The sequence below is a fragment of the Folsomia candida genome, unplaced genomic scaffold (genome assembly GCF_002217175.1).
Source record: "Folsomia candida strain VU population unplaced genomic scaffold, ASM221717v1 Fcan01_Sc019, whole genome shotgun sequence".
In the NCBI taxonomy this organism is placed as follows: Eukaryota; Metazoa; Arthropoda; class Collembola; order Entomobryomorpha; family Isotomidae; genus Folsomia; species Folsomia candida.
In genome coordinates, this window is record NW_019091211.1 from 130,576 (window position 1) to 154,939 (window position 24,364).

The following is a 24,364-nucleotide window of genomic DNA, read 5'->3' on the forward strand; positions in this document are numbered from 1 at the left end:
AATATGTAAATAATAACTAGTATATAATAAATGATAGATATGCATATACCACGGGTTTTAAAAGCATCAGAATTAAATGAAACAATGACAAATGAAATTCAAGAGCTCCCATGCTACGCAAGGCGAGCTAATAATTTCATAAAATTCACAAATTTATTTGCGCTTTTTCTAGAAGAGGTTTGAATTTTATTTTGTAAATATGTATGAATTTAAGTGTTTGATAATTTTGTATGATCATGGATTTTATAAAAAATGAATATATAAAACACATATGAATATATGAAGCAGTAATATATTGAACGAAACTGTTTCCAAATTTATTTATTAACACAATATTCCAATTACAAACCAATTCATTTCACTTTTTAAGCCCTAAGTACCGACGCAGCAGCAATAGCCGCCCCCACATCGATTCTACCATGCCCATAAACATTATTTGGATAGTCTTCAGTCCCCGAAATCCCACACCTCCTATCAAACGGTCTCAACGGTTGTTGGGTCGTCGTGGATTGGAGAAGTGACAATACCTGGTCAAACGTGTACGTAGGATTAGCCGCCAGGATGAGTGCTATTGCCCCCGCCGTGTGTGGACAGGCCATTGATGTGCCCGACATGGTGACATAATTATCTGCCAAAGTTCCGGCAGAGACGATCATCTGACCTGGTGCGGAAACCTCAGGCTTTTTAACCGCCAAGTCTGGATCTCCTCGCGACGAGTAGCAAGAAATGACATCTTCATCCGTAGTGGACCCTACAGAGATGAGATTTGGCTGATCTCCCGGTGATCCTGCTGTGCGACAGGTGCATCCGCTATTTCCTATCGCGAATACCGGAATGATCCCAGCCGCTCGCCAAGCAGAGATTTGAGCATTGTACCAAGACGAGCCACCCGCTCCGCCCCACGAATTGCTGACCACATTTGGTATTGGGTTGGACGTAAGCATGAATTGAGCCTATTTATGTCAATATTAAAGGTAAGATCAAGTTTGCTAAGTTTATAAAACATTTATGTGCATACGCAAGTTGTTAGAGCTGCTTCACTCCCGCTTCCTAAGTGGTTAAGACCGCGACAAGCTATCCATTTGGCTGCAGGGGCGACACCAATTCCGTTCGTGGTACCAAGAATCGAACCCGCACAGTGGGACCCGTGTCCGTGTTGGTCTGTGGGGCCTGGCGTATTGTAGTACGGGTCCCTCCAAGCCCCTGCGTAGTTCGTGGACAACGCCTCGTGTCCCAAATTGACCCCGGTATCCATAATAGCGACGACGATGCCTTCGCCTTGCGTGGTTGTCCAAGCATCCGGAGCACGAATCATGTCAACCCCCCACTGGTTGCCCTGACGCTCGGATACATTCGTATTGACGGAATGGACGATGGGATCTACCATGGCGGTGTACTCTTCTCGGAGTTCAAAGCTTCCCACAGCTGTGGACGCGAAGGCAGACAACTGGTCGACAGTGATGTTTTCCAGAAGGACAATGTTAGAGGCCCAGAATTGCTCGTATTTGATGCCGAGTTGCTGAGCGAGGGTGATGTAGGGAGCTTGTGACGTAGAGGTCAAGTCGGTCAGCATGTTGACAAGGGCGACAGCTTTGGCCTGTCTGGACAGGCCGGATAATACGGGGGACGATTCGGCGATTCCGATGACTTGGGGAAGTTCGAGAATGACGTTGAGTCTTCCTGCTGAGCTCACCTTTAAAATAGATACAAATGGAGAATTTTTAAAATTAAACGAAGCCAGGGGCGTTTCGAAAACAATTTTACCTTTGTGTAAAGTGAGGGTTGGACCGTTCCTGCGGCTGCGAGTGCTAACACCGCAGATAAGAGGATAAAAGTCTTCATGGTGCTGGGGTAATAGGTGGATCTCTTCTTGGGAAAAGGCAATGGCGACTTATGTTTTAAAACTGGCTGAGATCTCGCTTTTATATGAATTTTCGTTATGCAAATTACAGTGACACGTATGCAAAATATGATGGATTATTATTACATGACTTTGGTAATTTCCAATAAAATATGTAATGCTGTACAGGATCAATTCTCTCATTTCTTGGGGATTTCAGGAGTTATGAGAACATTTTTGATAAAGGACAATGAGGAAATTTCCTAATCCGTGAAGCAACTGATCCAGCACAGATATAGTGAGAAGATAAAGTATTTATGCATGCAGCTAATGGATAAATACATACGTAGTGAACACGGTTTGCCTAAGTAGTTATCTTGGTCCAATTGTAATTTGTATTGGTTGGTTAACCGATCTGTAAATTTTGGTTCTTATCAATATATCTATCATTACCGGATTTTCTGATGATGCCAAAGTACATATTTGTTATTTTGGTATTTGGGGTTTCACAGAGTTATAAAATAAGTATTTGTAAACGTTGTATAATTCCAACAATGGTGGATTAGTGTTATTTCTGTGTTGGAGAATCGCAAAGTTAATCGCAATGAAAGAAACCCCAGAGATGAAAGTCGTAGTCAGTAAACTTCTAATTGTGGTACATTTTATTTTGATTTATTATGACATTTTGCAATGATAAATATAATGACTAATAGAACAATGATATTACACTTGTATTCTTTTTTTAACATTGAAAATGCCACAGTTCTGAGCAGAAGTACATGCACTGCAATTAGATATATATTTTCTTCTGTAATTTTTACTCAGAGTGACGATAAGGTTCCATTGGACTTTCGGTGACCAACACAGCCGATCAAGTATGGGGCCAAAATATTAGGGAAGCATGTTGTGTATGCATATATGTAGAAATTTTGCAAGGTACAATTTTTATGAATCCATACTCCCTCGTTTTACCTCCGATAAAGATAATTTCTCTGGGCAAATAAATCTGTAATAAATACTTGACTTCAGTCGGGTGCAAATTCGAGAGTCCCGGATTCAAAGAAATATCCATGTAAGCAAAGAAAGATTTGTAAGTAATTAAATAGTTAATGTTTCATTCTCTATTGCATGCCATTTGGCCATCTGTAATTATGCACTCGTTTAGAGTCAATTGATTGATTTATTTTGTCTGTGAGATACGTACATAATTGACTCAACTTATAACTATATTTATTAATATCTACGAATATATAGTGACACACATGTTCTGGTAGGTGGATGAGAATGCAAGGGCACTTGACTGACTTCATTTTAGCGATAATTACGATATTTTTATACACGCATGTAAATTAAATTCATATTTATTTACTTAGCGTTACAGCGTTAGCGTACACATTAACTAAGTACAATAAGGTCTTAATGTAACGAAAACAGTGATCGAGTACCATTAATTTTAATTTTGTTTGGGGGGGACATGGAATTTGATTTTGAACTTTCAATGACATTGGAATGATTCAGGCACACACACATTTATTGATAAGAAATCCACATGTCAAATGCATGCATCAAAATGACACTATTATTTGCAAACTCTCTTAAATTTTGCACACAATGCTAACCTATTTATTTCTATAGCATGTATCGGCTTATCTCTTGTTTACATTGAATACTTAATTTGCCCTGCTATTGTCCAGTGTCCTGATAAACTGGACACTTCATTCCCAGAAGATAATTAGCTGAAGCAGTTAATTATTGATCAATCCTTTATTAACACCCGTTCTCCACATTGTTGACCAATATTCTGTAAATTCGTCCCACGAAGACATCAACCATGATCTCGAAAATTTTTACGACGATTTTGTCCATGTGGGCATTCTTTTCTTTTGCATTGGTAACTGGTCAAGAGGTAACCATAATCCCGACGGGGAATGACTTGCTCAACATTTCCTACGTCCTCGGCCAGCTAGATGGTCAGCCAGCCGTATATTTCGAAATCAGGGCCCAAACGAGGGGTTACATCGGCTTCGGATTTTCCAACCAGACCTGCATGACAAATTCTGACGCTATGGTGACCTGGATGGATTGGGTCACCTTTGAACTCGTCGTGCAGGTACTTATCTATCAATCTGCATATTAATGCGAATAATTGCACCCATAGAACTTTCATGGCCGATTTTTTCTGCAGGATTGGACCTTTTATACGACCGGGACTCCTTACGAAAGGGAGTTGGATCAACAACAGGACTGGCAGGTTGAGTCCTTGGTTTGGAATGAAGACGGCGTTTCTACCACGTTGCGTTTTGTCCGTCTGTACAATACTGGAGATCCGGTGGACATAATTATTGAAGTGAGTGAAAAAAGATAAGCGTACCAATTTATAAATATGTTGCTCATTATTCACTCTTTTACTTATAGGACAAGACCATGAATCTAATATTCTCTGTGGGTGAGTGGCCTGCTCTTCATTCTCATCAGCTTGGAAGGAGTGGAAACATTCCATTTAACCTTATCCAGGGTACGAAGTAACCCTTAAAGATATAAATATATGTACAAGTCTACTTACATTGTAATTAAAGGATTAAATTAAACAGCGAGAAATCAAAATTTGCCATATTCCTCTCTAAATTATTAATCACATGGAGTCTATGCACATAGGTATTTAAGTCAATGAGCAAACTTGATTGAAATTGAATAAGTAATATGAGACTAATAGATAAGTCGTACAAAATTGTGCACACGATGGAGATTCCATGCTTTGAGTAAATAAATAAGTACGTGTGCAAACGCGTAACAAACAAATATGATGTGACAATGCATTATGCAATGATGCATCATGCGAATGTCATGTCATGTTATAGATAATCATACTTGTAAATATATATCGAAGACTAGCAGCAGATAATGACGGTTGATGCAGATCGCTAGTTTATTCTACGAGCTGTCTCATCTTCAGATATGTAAGCAGGCATAAATTAGTATATACATATGCATCTGAATAGCCATCTGAATGTACCTATATTCTGTATGTACATACACATTCATGAATGAGCTAAAGGGTGCATGTCAACGTAATGAACTTTCTTAACACTAGTGATATTATTAATATACGTAATATACTCTAACTTAAGTATCTGCGTAATTTTGCGTATACTGACAAATTATGTTTGCTATGGACAGTTCTAGTTAGGAAAATTAATCCTACAAGGCTACAATCAATATCATTTATAAACCTTTATAATACATGTTTAGGAGTAAACTGCAAATACGCTATGATCAAAATTATATTCATTTGTTTTAATTTATTTGCGATTCCATACATCTGTATTTAATTCAGAAACTAATGTTTATCTGTAAACATTTATATTTTAAAAATATATTAAATACGTACTTAACGCGACTGATTCTTATCAATGTACTTAATTTTTGTGGTGGGGAAAGCGAAATTGCAAGGGCATTCGGATAATTCCTCACTTCAGTTTGACATACAGCGATAATTACAACACACATGCATGCAAATGCACATGTGGTGCTTACTATTAATGTTACAGCGTTAGCCTACAGATAAAATGTACAATAAGAATGTAACGGTAACAGTGATTGAGTACCACTTAATTTTAATTTTTTTCGGGGTATGGAATTTTATCTCGAACTTATTGCTCGATGATTCAGGGACACTAGCAACATATAGTAATTGTACACATGTATGATAAGAAATCCACATGTCTACTGCATGCATCAAAATGATACTCTTCGCATATTTGACAATCCCTTAAATTTTGCTTGCAATCCTAACCTATTTATTGCAATAGCACGTATCGGCTTACATATCTTTTCGTTACATTGAATTCTTAATTACTTCTGCTGTTATCAAGTGTCCTGATAAACTGGACAATTCGTTTCCAAAAGATAATTAATTGAGGCAGGTAATAATCCTTCATAAACACCCGTTCTCCATATTTTTGATCAATATTCTGTAAATTCGTCCCACGAAGACATCAACCATGATCTCCAAAAATTTTACGACGGTTTTGTCCCTATGGGCATTCCTTTCGTTTGCATTTGTAACGGGTCAAGAGGTAACCATAATCCCGACGGGGAATGACTTGATCAACATTTCCTACGTCCTTGGCCAGCTGGAAGGTCAACCAGCAGTATATTTCGAAATCAGAGCCGAAACGAGGGGCTACATCGGCTTCGGATTTTCCAACCAGACCTGCATGACAAATTCTGACGCTATGGTGACCTGGATGGATTGGGTCACCTTTGAACTCGTCGTGCAGGTACTTATCTATCAATCTGCATATTAATGCGAATAATTGCTCTCATATAACTTTCATGGCTGATTTTTCTGTGCAGGATTGGACCTTTTATACGACGGGGACTCCCTACGAAAGGGAGTTGGATCAACAACAGGACTGGCGAGTTGAGTCGTTGGTATGGAATGAAGACGGCGTTTCGACCACTTTGAGTTTTGTCCGTCTGTACAATACTGGAGATCCGGTGGACATAATTATTGAAGTGAGTGAAAAAATATAAGCATACCAATTAATAAAAATGTTGCACATTATTCACTCTTTTCTTATAGGACAAGACCATGAACCTAATATTCTCTGTGGGTGAGTGGCCTGCCCTTCATCATCATCCGATCGGAAGGAGTGGAAACATTCTGTTTAATCTTATCCAGGGGACGAAGTAACAGTTGATGATATAAATTAATGTAAAAATGTACTTCTATACCTTGTATTTATATAAAGGATCGATCAATCAATCAACAAGAGCTAAAAATGTGTCAAATTCCTCTCTAAATTATTAATTATACAAAGTATATATGTATGTATGCATAACAATAAGCAAACTTATTGAAATAATGATTTTAGATTAGTAAGTCGTACAAAATTATACAAAATTGGTTCCTAGCATCATTACGTCAGATGACAGATTGCATGCAAACACGTCAAGTACGTCTGCAAACACGTAAAAAACAAGTGCATACATAAATGACATGTTATAAATAGATAAATAATCATACTTGCTAATATATCTCGAAGACCAGCAGCAGTTGCCGATGATTGATAAGGATCACTAGTTTATGCTCTTTATTACGAGCTGTCTCATCTACAGTTATGTGACCATGCACAAATTAATATGTACATCTGAATGTACATACATATAGTACATACACATTTATGAATGAATTAGAGAGTGCATGTCCACATTTATTTTCCTATTCTTTTTTGATTTACATCGGACTATTGTTACGTACGGCGCTCAATCCACTTATCCAAGTAGGATAAGGGCTAGGATTTGATAACATAGAAGTCCTGCCAGAAGGTGCAATGCAGTTTTGTCATGCAACTTAAAACACAGATACAATTAATTGAGTTGTAGGCATTATCTGCAAGTATCAGTAGGTTTTAACAGTTCGCAATGCTTAATTTTGCATCAATTTTGTTCATTCCAGTTATGTCCAAATCCCATTTACTTCACAAATGCATTGGTTACTTTTTAAAGAAAATAAATGATAAATACTCTTCATCGTAGCAGGAGAGTAAGGACCTAAGCAGAAATACAGACAGTTGACCATGGATCAGTTGACAGTGTCAAATTGCACATGAAATCACTCCATCCATCCAGCTTCTTGTTGACTTACATAACCCAATGTTAAATGCCTATGATTCTTATGTATACTCATTGGACAGACTGCCATCCGTCCCATGCAATTTGCTCATTATTGTCATGGTTCCACGATATTTATAATCTTCTCAGCAAGACAAGTGCAATCTTCCTCTTGCTAACCTAACTTATTAAAAAACTTGTTGTATTTGTGTAGACACGTTAACTCTTTATGTTCAGCCAGTATTAATTACTAAGGCACATTTTAAACTTATTGCAACTTATTCTGAATTGCAAATTAAACAACATTTACTAGCAAATTGGAATTTTCATAAATGTGCAGCAAGAAAACGCTCAAAATCCTTCTTCTTGTCCTTATCGTGGCAACTGTTGCCATATTTGTGTCCTGTTTGGAATGGGATACATCAAGCCAAGAACCACCTTCAAGACCTTTTGAGCCTACCCGTTTCCACTACTTTTTATGTGACCAGCCAAACCTGGACTTAACCAGAGAACAAGTTCTTAATAAATCAGGAAAGCAATTGACCACAGCGTACTTTTACATCATGAATGTAAATACTATAGTATTTACATTCATGTTTTACATACACGGATTTGACAGTGAAAGTCTAGAGAAAGCAGAGTCTTACAAAGTGAAGGATGCAATTTTTAAAGCACACCAGGTACATTCTTTCGATTTACCTATACGGTATGTTTACGCTGGTAAATTTGGTGTACGGAAATTTGGGTATGGAAATTTGGGTCTCGGAAATTTGGGTATGGAAATTTGGGTCTCGGAAATTTGGGTATGGAAATTTGGGTATAAGGAAATATGGGTATTGGAAGTTTCGGTCTGTAGAAACTTTGGTCTCGGAAATATGAGTAGCGGTATATTTGGGTATGCAGAATTTTAGGTATGGGAAATTTGGGTACGACAAAAAATAATTTTCAACTATTGCTCTTCGGAAAATGTGGTGGCCCTTAAAAGGGCCGATTATTTACAAAGTAATTACATGAGCTACAGTATGTAACAAAATTGTAGATGCAACCCCATATTTTTTATTTCGATATGATCCCACAATTTTTAAATTGTTTATGAAATAAAAGTTTATAAAATTCCGAACTTCGGGAACAAATGTCAAGAGTATCTACGGACAAAATTATTTTTTGTCGTACCCAAATTTCCCATACCTAAAATTCTGCATACCCAAATATACCGCTACCCATATTTCCGAGACCAAAATTTCTGCAGACCGAAACTTCCAATACCCATATTTCCTTATACCCAAATTTCCGAGACCCAAGTTTCCATACCCAAATTTCCGGGAATCGGTAAAGATTCCCGGAAATTTGGGTACATATACATATGTACTTTCTGGGTGTAGACATGAAAATTTATAAATATATTTAATTATTTACTATACCCTTTCATGCTTCAAAATTTTTCGTGCTTTGTAAAATCATATGTACATATTTTCATATGTTTTATAATTATATTTTCAAGCCATGATAATCAAAGTAAATACTTGAATTTCGCTATCAAATACTTTGACAAAAATAAAGATGCATGTAAATAACTCTGAATACGTATTCCGAGAATAAACTTGTATGTATGTACCTCTAATAAAACCAAATTGCATATATGTACATACATGTATCAATTTCCAACGAAACGTTTCAAGTTTAACATTCCAGTTCCGTGTTATTATGCAGTAACACTAACAATTTATTACGAGGGGACTTTTACCAATACAAGCTTAAAACTAATATGCATTTCTCTCATCTTTTAGAACACTGACCTCGTCGTGGTCGTCGATTGGTCCAAGGAGAGCAGCCGAGGTCAGTTTCAATACCCAATTGTTGTCAAATACACCGTTCCTGCCGTAGCCCTCAACGTGAGCTTGGAAATACTCTGGATTTCTTCTAATCTTGGAATACCTCCGAATCAAATTAAAATGGCGGGCCACAGCCTCGGCGCACACGTGATGGGCATTGCAGGAGAAAGAACTGTTACAAAAAGATGGAAGTAATAACTCTCTCATCGCCAATATGACCGGTCTGGATCCTGCTGGACCCTTATTTGACGAAGTTCCCGACCTCGGCGACAGTCGCCTCTCTTCTGGTGACGCCACATTCGTCACGTGCATCTACACGGACGACACATTGGGCACAATCGAGCGGAACTGTGATCTCAATCTTTTCCCCAGAACACCATCTAGCGCTAATTGTAGCGTGATGGACTTTCTCTGTCGCCATAGTATTGTAAAAAGTTGGTTTATTCTGCGCATGATGGGAAGCGTTACTTTGTCTCAACGAGAGCCTCCAATGAGTCAGTTAGACTCGGAAATACGAGGCATCCTTGAAACATCGCTACGAAAGGCGGTCATAATTTTAATGTATTCAAAATTCGCGTTGGCATCGTTTATAGTGTTGTACGTAATTTTTGCTTGTATTGTTCCCCTACTCTTGTTGGACTTGAAAATTAGCTGGTTTTTGTTATTGAATATTGTTATATTGGACGCTATCCCAGTGGGGTATTATTTTGGCATGGTTCGGTTTGTGCCATGGATGCTTTCGAACTTTTTACAGTTGGGTTTGGTCGTAATGTACTTGATTTTTAGGGGGATTGGGTATTGTTGTAAAAAATCTGACTACAACGTAGGTCTTATGTACAAACTACGGGATTATAATGGATACCAAGAGCTGTGAAGAGCCTTAAGTAATGAGATGATTAGTAGAATTAGTGTTTAGAAAAATCACCATTAGATTTAATCTTGTCTCTTATGATCTCTTCAAAATTTGTGATCCATGACTTGGAATTCTGTGAATGTAAGTGTTACCGTGTGTTAGCTTTAATGCAAAGAAAATTATAAATAACATTTAATTCATTGACAAATCTTCTGATTTTTATCAAGTACTCATGTAAACTAATGTAAAGTCTTGTTTAAGTCGTTATCGAAATTTATAATGCTCCATGCAGAATTGCATTCATCAACTTTTATGAATTTTTTTAAACTAAAATAAAAGACTTAACTAATGTAATATTAACTATACTTAATTAATAAAATTAAATGAACGAATGAATTTTATTTTATTCAAATCCGTAACTTGTCACATATTCACGTTCAACGTTACGCAATATATGTACATGATTTTATCGTGTTCCTTGTATTTCACATGAGATGAATCATCAGCCGAGCATATGCGGGATTTGCATATGTACATAATACTACATATATGCATATGTACGTATCTATCTACTTGCACATAAGTTATGTAATGAGTTCAACAAAGTTCACTTTCGTGGAAAATTACAAATATATTTCAAGTCTTTACGCTGAAATTTAGAATTTTTTAGAACATGAAAACATTGATAATTCGACCACTCCTTGAATCCGACTACGGTCAAGTTTTCCAATTAATTAAAGAACTGTCTACCTCACCGGGAGAACAGAATATCGTAAAATTCAATGAAAAAGGTTACACTTTCAATAATTTTTCTGACACGTTTCATGGTTTAAATGATTTATTGTGTATATATGTAAATATGTATATTGACTTTTATAATGTTCCTCAGACTTCCTTTTTGCCAACCCAAAAAAGAACTCATCGTCCTATTTCTCAGGAATTGTCGCAATTGATAAAATTGACAAAATTGTCGGCGTGCTGCTGTACCACACGAAATACTCCACGTGGGAAGGTGAAGGTCCTGGAATTCAGATCAATACTTTCTTCGTTACAGAATGTTATCGCAGACGCGGTGTAGGATATCTGCTTCTGCAAAATATATGCATGGTAACCATTCCTTAAAGAATTATTCTCACAATTATGATATATAATAAAATAATCATAATTACACACGTAACGTAGCGTGTGACGTAATTATTTATAATTATGAAATCTTCCAAATAAATACTTTGGTGTTTAAATAGTCTGCTGAGGAGAAAGGGCAACAAATTTCTATCCCAATCCGGAAGCATGACGTCGCAGGGATGGAATTCTTTATGAAACACCACGCCACAAATCTCACGAGTACTGAAGGCTGGCTAAATTATCATCTGAATAAAACTGCTGTAGAGAACTTATTGAACTTTAATGACAAGAAGGGAAAAAATGTTATTTTGAGACCTGCGGAAGCCAAGGATTGTAACCACATTGAAAAAATGATTCAAGATCTTAATGAATTCGAAAATATAGGAGACCAGGATAATAAATTAGATGCAAAAAGTAAATAATTTGTATTTTTGCAAATTTTCTGAAAACCTAGATTTACATAAGATGTAAAATTTTATTAAATTTTCACATTGTCTAAATATTACATTGCAGCTTTACAACGTGACGGGTTCCAAAAAACCAGTCCTGATTTTTACTCGTTTGTCGCAGAATTGAATGATGGTGAAAATGGACTTGTAAAAATAGTTGGCTATAATTTAATGTTCTTTGAATTTAATCCCATCCATGGGAAATTGGTACATTTGGAGGACATCTATGTCAAAGAAGAGCACAGAGGTGAAGGAATCGGTGTGAAATTGTTCAAGCAAGTTGCTCGTGTACGTAAATTCCTCATAAATACTTAATTTTAATAAGCCTTAAGATTAATTTGGTCAAATTCAAATGTCGATAATCTGCATTTACAGTTTGCTCTGGACAATGGTTGCCAAGGATTTACTCTCGAAGTGCTTGACTCGAATACGAAGGCTATCAAGTTTTATGAGGCGTTTGGTGGTGTGAATTTATCAATTGGGGAGAATGGGGTACAATCCGTCAAATTAAAGAAAGCAGCTATACATAGGATTTTTAATACGGATAAAATATCAAATTCTAATAAATAAATTTTTAAAAACAAACTTAGGTGAAGGACGCGCTTAAAATATTAAAACAAGAAGCATTAAAAAATGTCATAAATCGTTTAATATTTATTAACTTTTACTTCACCGTGGGCCCAACTATTAAATTTTCAAAGCAATGATAATCAACAATAAATGTAGCTGAACCAATGACTTGATTAAATATTAAATGCAGCATTACAGAGGGAGTTATTAAAATACGCCAGAACATGAACAAATTTCCTTTGTAAGAAGTGTCGCGATTTATTGAAAGATAACCATTCAAATCTTGCAAGTTTAATATACAAATAGATATTACGTATTTCGTATAATTGTTCCAAATGCTTGAAAGTATAGCTTTTTTCCTGTGTTAGTTGGGCCCCCGGTAAAGTAAAAGTTAATAAATATTAAACGATTTATGACATTTTTTAATGCTTCTTGTTTTAATATTTTAAGCGCGTCCTTCACCTAAGTTTGTTTTTTAAAATTTATTTATTTAATTATTTTTAGTGATTTGTGAATTTATATGCATAAAATCAGATGCAATTATAAAACCTTAAACGTTGTTAATTCTCCTGTGGGTGGATGCGCGGTAAACCAATTTATTCCCCCAGTTTCTGAATTTTAAGGATTGCTCTGTTGCAACATGCGTTGACACTTAGCGATCTAATAATAACGTAATTCGATTGTCTAGCAACATTGGTTATGTTGAGTATTGAATATCGATGCTAAATAAACTATTAGCGCACGTTAGCAACCAGGAGGTTGCTTAATGGAAATATTTCAAAAAGCTATAATTCCGTGAGTTTTCATCCGATTAAGTCGAATAAAGGCTTAAAATTTGCGTATTATCCTGGAGAATAATAAAAATGGCAAGCCCCCGGTCGGAAACACTTCCTTGATGCCAAGAAATGGATTTGAAATTTTAGGCATCGGACTTTCTACCTGAAGGAATTAGAATTTTTGAAAAAATAAAAAAAACGTATCTGTAAAACAGAATTCTCTGGTTTTTTTGTTTCAACATGTTTTTCATGCAATGCACGGTTCGGGCGAAATCTCAGTGCGACCTTTTCAAAGTTGCAGCTGAATGCATACTTAGGCTTCGCCGTAACCATGGTGATCTTTTAATATGATCACCTTATGCTTACTTTTCCTTCACCTAAGAAAAATGATATATAAATCAAAAAATTAGAGTCTTTGAATATGTACTGTAGATTAGTTATTGATGCAACGGCGTTGGGTTACCTCGCCATTAGGATTTATGAAACTGATTATACTGAGAAAAATTTGTGTGTATAGAGTGTGAAGGATTTCAGTCCAATTTTTTATTTCACTTTGGTTGAGATGGCACAAATTTTGTAAGGCGTTTGGAATTTGGAAAATAAAAATGTACGATAAGGGCGTTGCCATATTCTTACACCTTAATTTATTTTTAATATTCTTTAATAATTAATTCCTGCGTCTTAAATTAATTCTATGCTGGCCAAGGGACAGTTGGCCTTTGCTCCGTGAGAGGAGCCTCATTCTTCAACATCCGTCCCCCGTCACGAGTAAGGCGAAGGTAATAATCGGCCGAACAACGGACGCCGTCCTCATCCAAAGGTAAAAACGGGGACCCCACTGGAATCTGGCTGTTATCTTCTGCCGTCTTGGCAATCTGGTTTCCTTCATTGTATTCGTCCCACATGGAAATGTAAATCCCCTCCACTCCGATCCTCTTCATGTTGTAAAATTGTCTCCACATGAAATCTCCGTGTTGCCTAGAAATAGTTTATCGATTATTTCGTCAGACTTTAAGAAAAAATCCGATTCCAGACTTGTATGTACATACCTTTGTCTCTCGAAGAGGTCACCGGGTAGGACGCAGGGTTGATAATCGATCCCAAGGGTACGTAGAAGGTCATGATCAGGTGTCTGCACGTTGTTGTAAAAGTTATCGACGTCAGGAATACTTCCAATGCGACCCACCATCCAGGGAGAAATCATGTGAAATGCTGTGTAGACTTCCATGAAACCTGGTCTCGAGTCCTCGTTCCCGTTTCGCCAATGTGTGGGCACTCCTCCGATAACGTAAAGACCTTGATCCTTTGAGTTAATTCATGGTAGTATTAATTACTAGAAAAATCATTATTTGATATGAGAGTCTCACCTTGAACCAATTAATGATCCTCAATTACACGTGATAGCTAACCTTCACCACCGAATGGATTAAACCGTTGTAGGGCGACCGTGTCAATCTCGTGCTCTCTCATCCAGCGGAACTGGACGTCGAGGGTTTGGTCATTAAAAGACGAGAAAATTCGAGCCGGTTGGCCGTTCCCAAGGGCTGGGAAATCAGTGGCAAAATACTCGGTGTATTCCCGCATGTCTGGGTAGGACTTGATGACATGGTTGGTGAGGGATGGGGGTTGACCCCAATTTTGACTCCAGTGCCAGTACTCGTTTATTGGGGATCCATCACCCCGCGCAGCAAACCACCCTTGGAAACCTATCGTGATTTTACCTACGACGTCAGACTGTGCAGTGGAAAGGTCCACAAGTTTTAAAATTCCTAAAATGACTATAATCAACTTCATGATTTCGCTTGGCGTTTATTGATGACTGAGGAAAGACTGTGAAGAATTGTGTTTGCAGATCCCCTTTTGTACTTTGGGGATTTTTTTATCTGGTAGTATGAACAGACTGGACAATTATATAATAAATATCTATTTAAAAATGATTTCATGATGGCATCACATGATGATAAAGTGATCTCAGGATATGTATTCGCACTTTTGATGGATTGAGGTCATTTTCACTGTTTATATTTGCGCTAGAATTACTTATTAAAGTGATTGATCATGTTTTTAAGCAAGGCAATAAAACCCTTGAAATTCCTGGTTAATATGTAAATGTGTCCAATATTGTAATGTCCCTCATGGCCTAACCCTTTTTGATTGGGTGTACATAAACCAGATTGGCGTGGTGTGAAGCTCGTACCGTATAAATTTCGTATCAAAAATATGTATTGATATTTTTAGTGATTATCGTGACAGTGATCACTCAACGTCAGTCTTCACGTGGATAACTGATGGCTAAATAATATAGGCTTATCTGACTTGAGAGGTGTGTATATAAAGGGAACGCTTTTGTTATTTGGGTTATGTTTCTGTAAGCACATTGACCAGGAAAGTAATAAATATGTGTATATTGGACCCTATCCCAATTGGGTATTATTATGGGATGTCTCGGTTTTGTTGTGGATGCTTTCGAACTTTTTACCGTTTGGGTTCGTCATAATGTACTTAATTTTTTGTGGGCTGGGTGGCGTGAACTGGCGTGACCAAACATCCAGCTTTGTTCAACTTATGAGATTATAGATTATGGTTAAAAAGAGTTATGAGGAACATTGCTTAATGCGAAATATAGATACATAAACATACAAATTATATGTATTTATTGGTTAAAAAACTTAAAAAATTGGCTTTGATACATTAAATTAATTCTTAGATAAGGTTTTGTACTACTTACTTAATTTAAGGGGACTTTACTATCGTTTCAATAATTATAATCCATCATTAACATTGCGTTATATATCGTTGTTGCCAGTGCATGCAAATATTGGGACAACTGCAGGAAGCAAGAGGACCGCTTCCTCCCCTCAAAGAGGTCCATCTGCATTAGCGGTGGGTCAAGAATCAACGTCCGTTTTTTCGATACTCAATAGTGCCATCAAAATGAGTAGAATGACTAAAGCACCAGCACAGCGTTACGCAAGGACGAGATTTGCCCAAGGCACTATTACAATACCGACGACTGGGTCGGATTGAACAATGTAAATACAGCCTGGCCTTGATAACCAAACCAACGGAGAAATGTGCCCTCCCAAATGGTTCATGTTCATATATGAATGATTTTCCTAAATTTTGAAATGATTAAACAGGACATTGTAAACTAACTCAATAATTTATTTTCCTCTTAAAATTGACAAATAAAATAATTAGTCGTGGCACATGCATCAGAAACCCATCCATAACTGGATAGCTCCCCAACGACACACAAACACCTTCCGGCACCGACGATAGGAGGTTCGGCCCAATTTTCATAGGTGATTCCTACTCCAGTCGATGCCCACTCCCACTTTGATGTTTGAACATTATATTTCCCAGAAGACCAGACATTTTCGTATTCTTGAATTAAATTATCAGTAGAATAATGTTTAATTTAGTAATTAGTATTATAATTCTTCCCTCACCTGACCCTAACCCTTCTGCTTGTAACCTTAACCTTATCCGTATAAATTCATCCTCGTCTCGGTTATAAATTGTGAGGAGGCGTCCCTGAAAATTTACGAGACATTCTCCCAACGCACCAGACCAAGAGACCTGGACAATAAAAATATGTCTAATGCATGTAGCTGAACAGACAAATTAAATCAAGCTATATGGCCATCCCTACCTGCACTGTGCTAATGTAATAGCTCCAAAACGGTTGTTGGGACAAATTGGATGGGATAGTCCCAAGAAAGTTGAAACCTGCCGAAAAAATTTAAATAGTTATGAAAAACAATATAGGTCTATCTAATTTATCTTTCTTTCTTAAGCTTGCCTGCGACATTCGTCCTGTTCACGTGGTTTTGTAGCGTTTGTGGAACGCGTGGACTCTGTGGCGCTCCGAAAACGGTAGCTATTAAGAATAGAGTGATGGTAAGTGCAAAAAATTTAGGGATCATTGTGGTGGAAAAATATAATTTAAAAAAGTAACTACAAAAAGTCAGCCTGGTTAGGAACCCGGGCAGATGTTATTTGTCACCCGTGGAAGGACATAACACAGTTATGTAAAATATTTTTTATCAACGTGTGATAATTTGGACTGGTGTAAATAAATATCTTGATTTAAGCAGTTATATTGCAGATAGAAAATATGTAACGATGATTAAGTTCCAATGAATTGTGTCAATTATTCTATCTACTTGCGTAAATAATAGATACATGGGGCAGCCATGGACATATAACTTATAACTTAAAATTATGACGTATAACTTATTTTATAAGTTATAAGTCATAGAAACACCATAAGGCGACGTATATTTATAACTATAAGTTAAGTTATACGTCATAATTTTAAGTTATAAGTTATATGTCCATGGCTGCCCCATGTATCTAGTATCTCAAACTTGACACTTATGTATCTCCGTAAAATTAATTACGACTGAAGTATATATATTTATACCCTTCAAATTGCTGAAAATTCCACAGCTAAAAATATAAATATGTAAGTGCTCACCCTTCAATCACTTGTCATGCAAACTATGTATGTAAATACTTGATTCAATTTTTACACAGGAATAAGTTTTATTCCAGTAATTATTATGTATCACCTGTCAATCAAAGTCTTTCAAGTACCGAGTTTGAACTAATTTTTCGTTGAAACTTTTGAAGTTAAGCAATAATGCGCATACATCCGTTATGCAAAATATGGACTTTACTCCAATCAAGTTGGATCCATATTATATTATATTTGTCACCATTGCCATAATATCCAATGACACCACCAAAGAATTAACAAATAAAAATAACTACACCTACAACTATAATTTTTATTTCCTTTTAAACCAATTATCTTAAAAAATAGGGTAGATTCACGTTCGACAGCTCTGCACATAAGGTCAATAACTTTGCCTTCAAGTTTCTAAAAATCTTCGCGGATTCCAATTATTTTGACATGTATTTTCTTTGAAGAAAAATGCATGGATTCTGAGGACATGATATTTTTTGTAAAATTGATACTAGCTAAATCATAAATTAATTGAAATACATGACACGTATTTATTAGAATTAACAAATGACAATGATTTCCAACCATGTGGCTATGTACATATGTACAAAAGGTGGCTATGCAATGAAATAAACTTAATATATACACACATACTCATAATACGAATGCCGATGCAATTTTTAATGTATGCTGTAAAACGCATATTCTTTCAGTAATTATTAAAGTCTTTTATTTTAAACTGATTCATCTTAAAATGCTTTTAAGCAATGATAGAAATATTGAAGGTATGCACCTTCCTGGATCCACTGCTGCATGTAAAAGATACCGTCGAAGTCATAGATCTCAACCCCGTCTCAGCAAAATATTGGGAGAATCTCGCTCTGGCCAAAATTTTGAAAGTAGTTCCATCAATTTGTTGCCTTACGTAGATTGAGTTCAGCACGGACGACGGATCACTTAAGAGCCCCTCGTACCAGTACAATTCTGCCTCCCTGCAAATTTAAATTTTTTTGTAACGCCGATTTAGAGAGGATTTATACGCTCTTACCAAATCACGTATCCTTCCGCGGTACTCGAGGGAACCGGATTAGTCACAATATACTCTAAGCTATTCCCGATAAAACCGCATGCTGTAAAAAAATATTGCAACTTTTTTTTACAGGAGTATGTATTTTGCAAATTTGCATAAATTTAGCATAAACCTCGCCATACCTTCTTCGAGTTCATTATCAATCTTAAAAACCCATATCCCAGGACTTTCAACGTTCGTGGTTTGCGGCAAATTTGTAACTTGGGATGAACAAGAGCCTTCGATCGTGTAAAAAGTTCGGCCATCTCCATAATCAAATCCTGCCTTTGCTGGCGTTCCCCCCAGCCCGCATGAATCACCCCCTGACGCCGTCCCAGTCGTCCAGGTTACAGTGTTGTAGTAGAAAATGGCGAATGAATATAACCCATCTGAAACTAAAGCCAGCTGGAACGTGTTCCGCTTATTGAGCCCGTCGCAACTGGATGATGAGCCATAGAAGGCGACGTTGCTCCAAGTTGTGACGAAAATCCAGTTGAATCGAATGTTAGGCAGGTTGGGGTATGCAAGATCGATGTCACGCTTCGCTTTGTCGAGGAGGGAGGCATCCGTAGCCTCCCGGTAGTACACAAAGCCACCTTTCCGGGTGTCAATGTCAGCCCAGAATGGGACAATCATTGGGACAGATAGTGCTCCGCAAGTGGGGGTGTATGCACTAACACCTACAATTTTAATTAGTTAGAGATTGGTAATACTAATAAAACTTTGGCAAAAATGCATATTTTTTTTAATATACTTATATTTGTTTAGACCCTGGGAAAATGAGATTCCCCCGTTGTTGTTGACAAATAGGGTGGAGTAGGTCACATTGAAGAATTTAAATTCGGAAGTCATTGTCAATTGCTTTGTCGCGAAGCCGTCATCATTTGCTGGGAAAGATACGTCACCTGAGGACGTTCCGAACGGGAAGAAATCGCTAATTTCTACCTTTCCTTCTACTCTGGATAAAAATATGAGAAGAATTAAACAAAAGGTGGGAAATTGAGACATAATTTTGTCCAAGATTTGGTAAACTGGTCGTGCTGAATACAGAGAATACAGAATCTGTAGTCCATGCGAGTTAGGACCGACAAATGTTATGACCTAAACCTAGGTTGGAGTGCAGCTATATTGTAAATTTCGATGTGAAGTTGACATAGAATTGTCATGGGATATTTATGAGATCTTATCTGACACGAATTTTCTGCACTTTTATATACAAACATATGTATGCGTGTTGCGATTAAATCCTCAATTTAGTTAAAATGTACTGCCTGTTATGTATCAGTCCTCAATTGAAGCAGGTACATACTTATGTTACCGAATTAAAAAATAATGATCACGGGTGTCAGACTCAACTTTGCGAATTTATTTGGTCAAATTTAAATCATATATGATTTGAATTTGACCTATGTGTACCTATGTAGGTACATAAGTAGATATATATTTGATAAATATGCACTTCATTTACGTATCTATATTGATTAATACATATAAATGTATTACGTATGCTGCACCCAGTAAGTATTGGGCCGTACATATGCATAAAAACAAGTAAATAATTTTACTTCAAAATTTCCAAAAGATATCTACCAGGGAAATTTATAATCAGTAAAAGCATTTACTTATTATTTTTATGCATAATATGCACATTGTACTAATCGCTAGTAGTCTAAAATAATAAAATAGGTTGAGGTGTAGGTGCGCATTTCATGAAAGCGTGCAAAATTGTGCAAAATATTAGACAACGATGTCGTACTTTAAAATTAATGTATAGATCTCAATATTATTTTATTATGGCTTTGCATTATTATGTAGTTTGCCACTCAATTGAAATTTACATATCAAGTTAAAGGACTCGGTTTTATTAAATTACAACCTCACAAATATACACGCCCCTCTCGCTGTCACAATTGTATGCAAACCATTGGTAATTTTGTGTAGCGGAGATAGATTTAAAACAACACATTCCTTCAGCATCTAACTGATTTGCGAAATTTCGATACGTCAACTCCTCCCCTGTGGTCATCCATTCCCATTGAAATTTTCGAATATTGAATTTCCCCGCGGTGATAATTTTGCCTGTGTCGATTAAAAGTGTGCTGGTCAATTTAACTTAATCAAAGAGCAATTATTATTGTTGTGAAACCTTGTAAAGGTGTTGTTGAAATGATTTCCGTAATCACGGCCTCTTGAACGGCGCTATAAATTGTGACAAGTCGTCCTAAATAGATATTTTCACATCGTAGTAGCGCGTCATAAGGTAGGACCTGGAAAGGGTATAGGAATATTATGATTTATGAGATTTTCAAAATTTTGTCAAATTTTCATATGTAGTTTGAATAATCTGTATATTTATTTGGGACAATTTCGATTACTCAAGACGATACCATTTACACACATATTAATTAATTGAAATTAAAATCTAATTAAAATTAAAATTCCAAATTATTTACCAATTCATTGATAAGCAGATGTGTTATCTCCAGAGTTCCATTCCCTTAAATTTTGCACAGCATTTTATTAAATTTACATAACACTATTTTTAGTTTCCATTACTTCTTGCTACAAAGTTCGTACCAATTTTGAACGGAATTACTTTTCCATTCGTCTTAACAGGGGATCCATTCACCGAAAAAAATATGCAAACAATTGAAAATAGCAGTGCCAAAATTCCAGTGATTTTTGCCATTTCAAAATATCTGCTGTATTGAAAAGTCGCATAGAGATGCTTGCGGTTAGCTGACTTTAGACCAAGTGTTGTTAATTTGCTGCTTGATTGAAGATTTATAAAAATAAATTAAAATCAGTAGTAATATGTAGATTACAATCCTGACATATCATGAACTTATCGCTCACCAATCAAGTAATTTCTGTATATAACCGATGTCGGCTTGTTATTGATTAAAGATAATAGTCATGCATGATTCTAATACGGCGTCAATTCTGGGAGCTGTGTTTTTTAATACATATTTTTTTAGCAATAATATACAAAAGTATGAAATTATAGGTGTGAATTTGCCAGTTAGGGAACACGGGTTCAGTTGTCAAAAAACAAGCAGCTACATATATGTATGTATGTAAGATTTTTGGTATATGTACGTAGAGAAAACACTAATTGAATTTTATAATTCATGACATTCACAATAGCTAGAATAGTCTACGATTGATTTGATTTTGTGACATACTTTGGATATCTTAATTTTAAAAATATATGTTTCGAAAGATGTTTCCAATTTGGAGTGGCCATGCATTTGAACAAGCTGACTTTCGGTCAATTTAGGCGTGGTAGGATGCAGTCAGCAGTGTGAGAAAATCGAATATTTTTCAAAATACGTACATAAGCAAATAATGTTTGCTATCTAATGGTATTTGGTGATATAAAATTTTATTATACTGACATCAGTCCATCGTAATTTATTTAGGATATTATGCTCGATTATATCTAGCGTGTGATGACCAACGTCCATGCGTACTTGGACCGAATTTGATTCTGCGGGGGCAATACGACAGTAATTCCAGGGTTATCATTGCACGGTATTCTGCACGAGTACTCCAAATTTCCTTGATTTCCGAGTAGTTGAATCGTCATCCCTGCTGCGTAGGGAATCGAGCCAAGCTGGATACGTGGAGTGTCCTCCGTGGGCAATCTGGTGACAATTGCGTAAGTTACAGTTTCTAGTGCGTTGCTTGTGTACCACACGCCATCCGTCGTGACATCTTCCTGCACCTCGTACGGGACGCTGCTGTAAATCGCGTCTCCATTGATACCCAACCACTCACCCAGCTCGCCAAGGAGTTGCTGTTCGATAAGCGGAATCGAGCCATTCCTTGTCGGGGCAACGTTGATAAGAACATTTCCTGAGTAAATTCTCATTATTCGCGATATTTCAATTATTGGCAAGAAAATCATATCATTGGCAATTATTACCTCCACAAGACACACTCTCAACCATAGTAGAGATAATCTCCTCTGGTCTCATGTAGTCCTCAAAACGGTTGTCGGTTCGGAATCCCCAAGAATATCTGTCAAGTGTGAAGCAATTTTCCCACTTGTGTGGCTGGAGTACTCCAGGGTTCCATCGATCTTGACCGGAATAGAAGCCACCGTGTGTGTTTGTAGTGTCCCAGCCCCACCTAAAATTATAATTATTCATGTTAGGGATGGACTCAGCAAGTTCGGTAGTGACATTAATTATTTACCTGTCGTTGACCACAACTGAATCTTTGACTGGGCTCTCGTTATACAGCCAAGCAAGAAATGTTGTAGAATTCCAGTACCAATCATGCGACCACTCACCATCTGACCATACTACGTCAGGTTGATATTGGTTAACCTGTACCAAAGTTTAATATTTGAAGCCATATTTCAACGATTTTTCACTTTATTCACTCACTCACTTACCACTTCATAAAGCTTGGGCATTGTTACTTCCTCCACAAATCTGTTACTTGAGAAGCCACTCCTCTTATCTTGTAGCCACAACGGATGCAACCACTCACAGAGAGAATAATAGAGTCCGAAACGAAGTCCACCACGTCGCGTAGCAGCAGCCAAGTCACCTACGAGCAGAAATTAGTCCTTCGTACCTTCTAATAAACTCAAAAAAATTATGTGCTCCACCCACCCACGAGATCTCTATGTGGCCCATTGTCCACCGAGTTCCAATTGGGGTCAGAGTAAGCGGACGGCCACAACGTAAATCCTTCGTGATGCTTCGACGTCAAGACGACATACTTGGCACCAGCATTCTGGAAAAGTGTCACCCACTCGTCAGGATTCCAACTTTCCGCAGTTAAGTCTTGAGCCAGATCCCGGTACGTGGTTCCAGGTGGGTAATTGTTTTGCATAAACTCAATCAACGCTGGACTTCCAGGTCCGGGTGGGTCCCCAGGGGTGCCGCCATCACCAGGATAATTTTGTCCGGCTGTTGGCAAAAAATAACACCATGATATATAACCAAATAGAAAAAAATACCCAAATTTTCTCCACTTACAAATATACGCCCATTCAAACCACTCCGCACCGAACCATTCGTTGGATTTTGCTGGGGCCGAGTAAACCCCCCAGTGGATGAATATCCCAATTTTCGCTTGATCGTACCAGGCAGGTAGCGGCCGGGCATCAATGCTCGGCCAGTCTGGCGTATATTGTGACTTAATTGGATTCAAAACTGCAAAAATTATCAGCAGCAAGAACTCTGCTCGAGTCTTGAGACGCGCCGCCATCTTATCATTTATTGGACAATGTCCTGGGCACCGTGCTTGCAAAAACACAACCCAAATAAACAAGAGATTTCCCTTTATATACACACCTCTCAAGTCAAATAAGCCTGCATTATCCAGCCATCAATTATTATTTAGCCATCAGTTATCCACGTGAAGACTGACTTTGAGTGATCACTGTTGATAATCACTAAAAATATCAATATACATATATTTTTTAGGCAAATAAACTTCAACGGTACGAGCTTCACATCAAGCCAATCTGGTTTATGCACACGAATCAAAAAAGGGTTAGGCCAGCAGGAACATTGTTGTGTACACACAACACAATTGACCACACATTTTATTCCAGATATTTATCAACCTGGAATTTCAAGGGGTTTATTGTCTTAATCAAAAAATGTGATTAATCACTTCAACAATTCTCCACCCATTCTAGCGCAAATTAATATAAATAGTACGGCTAACCTCAATCCATCAAAAATGTAAATAATTGAGATCACCTCATCATGTGATGTCGTCATGAAATCATTCTAC

The 24,364-nt window shown here is 37.0% G+C and overlaps 7 protein-coding genes and 2 long non-coding RNA genes across 12 annotated transcripts; 4 read left to right on the plus strand and 5 right to left on the minus strand.

Annotated features, from left to right (window-relative positions):
* Window positions 1-306: 306 nt before the first annotated feature.
* Window positions 307-2,133, minus strand: LOC110857728 (bacillopeptidase F). The gene is made up of 3 exons (XM_022106339.2): window positions 1,765-2,133; window positions 1,019-1,693; window positions 307-953 (listed from the first exon to the last, which is right to left on the minus strand). The coding sequence occupies exons 1-3, from the start codon at window positions 1,840-1,842 to the stop codon at window positions 366-368; spliced, it is 1,341 nt and encodes a 446-aa protein (XP_021962031.1). The 5' UTR covers window positions 1,843-2,133; the 3' UTR covers window positions 307-365.
* Window positions 2,134-3,470: 1,337 nt separating this feature from the next.
* Window positions 3,471-4,448, plus strand: LOC110857579 (MOXD1 homolog 1). The gene is made up of 3 exons (XM_022106168.2): window positions 3,471-3,950; window positions 4,026-4,187; window positions 4,256-4,448. The coding sequence occupies exons 1-3, from the start codon at window positions 3,672-3,674 to the stop codon at window positions 4,364-4,366; spliced, it is 552 nt and encodes a 183-aa protein (XP_021961860.1). The 5' UTR covers window positions 3,471-3,671; the 3' UTR covers window positions 4,367-4,448.
* A 1,341-nt stretch (window positions 4,449-5,789) lies between these two features.
* Window positions 5,790-6,711, plus strand: LOC110857578 (MOXD1 homolog 1). The gene is made up of 3 exons (XM_022106167.2): window positions 5,790-6,120; window positions 6,197-6,358; window positions 6,426-6,711. Exons 1-3 carry the CDS (start codon window positions 5,842-5,844, stop codon window positions 6,534-6,536), a joined length of 552 nt encoding a protein of 183 aa, XP_021961859.1. The 5' UTR covers window positions 5,790-5,841; the 3' UTR covers window positions 6,537-6,711.
* A 909-nt stretch (window positions 6,712-7,620) lies between these two features.
* Window positions 7,621-10,530, plus strand: LOC118438327 (pancreatic lipase-related protein 2-like). Its single transcript, XM_035858298.1, has 2 exons — window positions 7,621-8,136; window positions 9,244-10,530. Exons 1-2 carry the CDS (start codon window positions 7,789-7,791, stop codon window positions 9,481-9,483), a joined length of 588 nt encoding a protein of 195 aa, XP_035714191.1. The 5' UTR covers window positions 7,621-7,788; the 3' UTR covers window positions 9,484-10,530.
* A 173-nt stretch (window positions 10,531-10,703) lies between these two features.
* On the plus strand, window positions 10,704-13,058 carry LOC110857532. 2 transcript variants are annotated; one of them, XM_035858103.1, is made up of 6 exons: window positions 10,704-10,932; window positions 11,031-11,248; window positions 11,386-11,680; window positions 11,780-12,003; window positions 12,091-12,305; window positions 12,790-13,058. In XM_035858103.1, exons 1-5 carry the CDS (start codon window positions 10,815-10,817, stop codon window positions 12,283-12,285), a joined length of 1,050 nt encoding a protein of 349 aa, XP_035713996.1. In that variant the 5' UTR covers window positions 10,704-10,814; the 3' UTR covers window positions 12,286-12,305; window positions 12,790-13,058. The 2 variants fall into 2 exon arrangements, with proteins under 2 accessions (XP_035713996.1, XP_021961814.1); XM_022106122.2 differs by having other exon boundaries at window positions 12,091-12,834.
* Window positions 13,059-13,575: 517 nt separating this feature from the next.
* On the minus strand, window positions 13,576-14,877 carry LOC110857533. 3 transcript variants are annotated; one of them, XM_035858105.1, is made up of 3 exons: window positions 14,471-14,877; window positions 14,111-14,394; window positions 13,576-14,039 (listed from the first exon to the last, which is right to left on the minus strand). In XM_035858105.1, exons 2-3 carry the CDS (start codon window positions 14,287-14,289, stop codon window positions 13,754-13,756), a joined length of 465 nt encoding a protein of 154 aa, XP_035713998.1. In that variant the 5' UTR covers window positions 14,290-14,394; window positions 14,471-14,877; the 3' UTR covers window positions 13,576-13,753. The 3 variants fall into 3 exon arrangements, with proteins under 3 accessions (XP_035713998.1, XP_021961815.1, XP_035713997.1); XM_022106123.2 differs by having other exon boundaries at window positions 14,111-14,364; window positions 14,429-14,877; XM_035858104.1 differs by having other exon boundaries at window positions 14,111-14,877.
* A 1,429-nt stretch (window positions 14,878-16,306) lies between these two features.
* On the minus strand, window positions 16,307-16,795 carry LOC118438270. The gene is made up of 3 exons (XR_004836683.1): window positions 16,717-16,795; window positions 16,514-16,643; window positions 16,307-16,448 (listed from the first exon to the last, which is right to left on the minus strand). It is a non-coding gene; the product is annotated as an uncharacterized LOC118438270 (long non-coding RNA).
* A 3,611-nt stretch (window positions 16,796-20,406) lies between these two features.
* LOC118438338 lies at window positions 20,407-20,866 on the minus strand. Its single transcript, XR_004836697.1, has 2 exons — window positions 20,751-20,866; window positions 20,407-20,683 (listed from the first exon to the last, which is right to left on the minus strand). It is a non-coding gene; the product is annotated as an uncharacterized LOC118438338 (long non-coding RNA).
* Window positions 20,867-21,969: 1,103 nt separating this feature from the next.
* LOC110857534 (alpha-L-fucosidase) lies at window positions 21,970-23,886 on the minus strand. Its single transcript, XM_022106124.2, has 6 exons — window positions 23,599-23,886; window positions 23,230-23,529; window positions 23,007-23,164; window positions 22,805-22,938; window positions 22,533-22,738; window positions 21,970-22,462 (listed from the first exon to the last, which is right to left on the minus strand). The coding sequence occupies exons 1-6, from the start codon at window positions 23,828-23,830 to the stop codon at window positions 22,047-22,049; spliced, it is 1,446 nt and encodes a 481-aa protein (XP_021961816.1). The 5' UTR covers window positions 23,831-23,886; the 3' UTR covers window positions 21,970-22,046.
* Window positions 23,887-24,364: the final 478 nt, after the last annotated feature.

Coding starts and splice junctions, on each gene's coding strand:
- LOC110857728 (XM_022106339.2), bottom strand. CDS start 1,842: ATGAAGACTTTTATCCTCTTATCTGCGGTGTTAGCACTCGCAGCCGCA. Junction 1,694..1,764: donor AACCCTCACTTTACACAAAG/GTAAAATTGTTT, acceptor TCTATTTTAAAG/GTGAGCTCAGCAGGAAGACT. Junction 954..1,018: donor AAGCAGCTCTAACAACTTGC/GTATGCACATAA, acceptor TGACATAAATAG/GCTCAATTCATGCTTACGTC.
- LOC110857579 (XM_022106168.2), top strand. CDS start 3,672: ATGATCTCGAAAATTTTTACGACGATTTTGTCCATGTGGGCATTCTTT. Junction 3,951..4,025: donor CCTTTGAACTCGTCGTGCAG/GTACTTATCTAT, acceptor TTTTTTCTGCAG/GATTGGACCTTTTATACGAC. Junction 4,188..4,255: donor CGGTGGACATAATTATTGAA/GTGAGTGAAAAA, acceptor TTTTACTTATAG/GACAAGACCATGAATCTAAT.
- LOC110857578 (XM_022106167.2), top strand. CDS start 5,842: ATGATCTCCAAAAATTTTACGACGGTTTTGTCCCTATGGGCATTCCTT. Junction 6,121..6,196: donor CCTTTGAACTCGTCGTGCAG/GTACTTATCTAT, acceptor TTTTCTGTGCAG/GATTGGACCTTTTATACGAC. Junction 6,359..6,425: donor CGGTGGACATAATTATTGAA/GTGAGTGAAAAA, acceptor CTTTTCTTATAG/GACAAGACCATGAACCTAAT.
- LOC118438327 (XM_035858298.1), top strand. CDS start 7,789: ATGTGCAGCAAGAAAACGCTCAAAATCCTTCTTCTTGTCCTTATCGTG. Junction 8,137..9,243: donor CAATTTTTAAAGCACACCAG/GTACATTCTTTC, acceptor CTCATCTTTTAG/AACACTGACCTCGTCGTGGT.
- LOC110857532 (XM_035858103.1), top strand. CDS start 10,815: ATGAAAACATTGATAATTCGACCACTCCTTGAATCCGACTACGGTCAA. Junction 10,933..11,030: donor CGTAAAATTCAATGAAAAAG/GTTACACTTTCA, acceptor AATGTTCCTCAG/ACTTCCTTTTTGCCAACCCA. Junction 11,249..11,385: donor TTCTGCAAAATATATGCATG/GTAACCATTCCT, acceptor GTGTTTAAATAG/TCTGCTGAGGAGAAAGGGCA.
- LOC110857533 (XM_035858105.1), bottom strand. CDS start 14,289: ATGGAAGTCTACACAGCATTTCACATGATTTCTCCCTGGATGGTGGGT. Junction 14,040..14,110: donor GACCTCTTCGAGAGACAAAG/GTATGTACATAC, acceptor AACTATTTCTAG/GCAACACGGAGATTTCATGT.
- LOC110857534 (XM_022106124.2), bottom strand. CDS start 23,830: ATGGCGGCGCGTCTCAAGACTCGAGCAGAGTTCTTGCTGCTGATAATT. Junction 22,939..23,006: donor TGCCCAAGCTTTATGAAGTG/GTAAGTGAGTGA, acceptor ACTTTGGTACAG/GTTAACCAATATCAACCTGA. Junction 22,739..22,804: donor TCAGTTGTGGTCAACGACAG/GTAAATAATTAA, acceptor TTATAATTTTAG/GTGGGGCTGGGACACTACAA.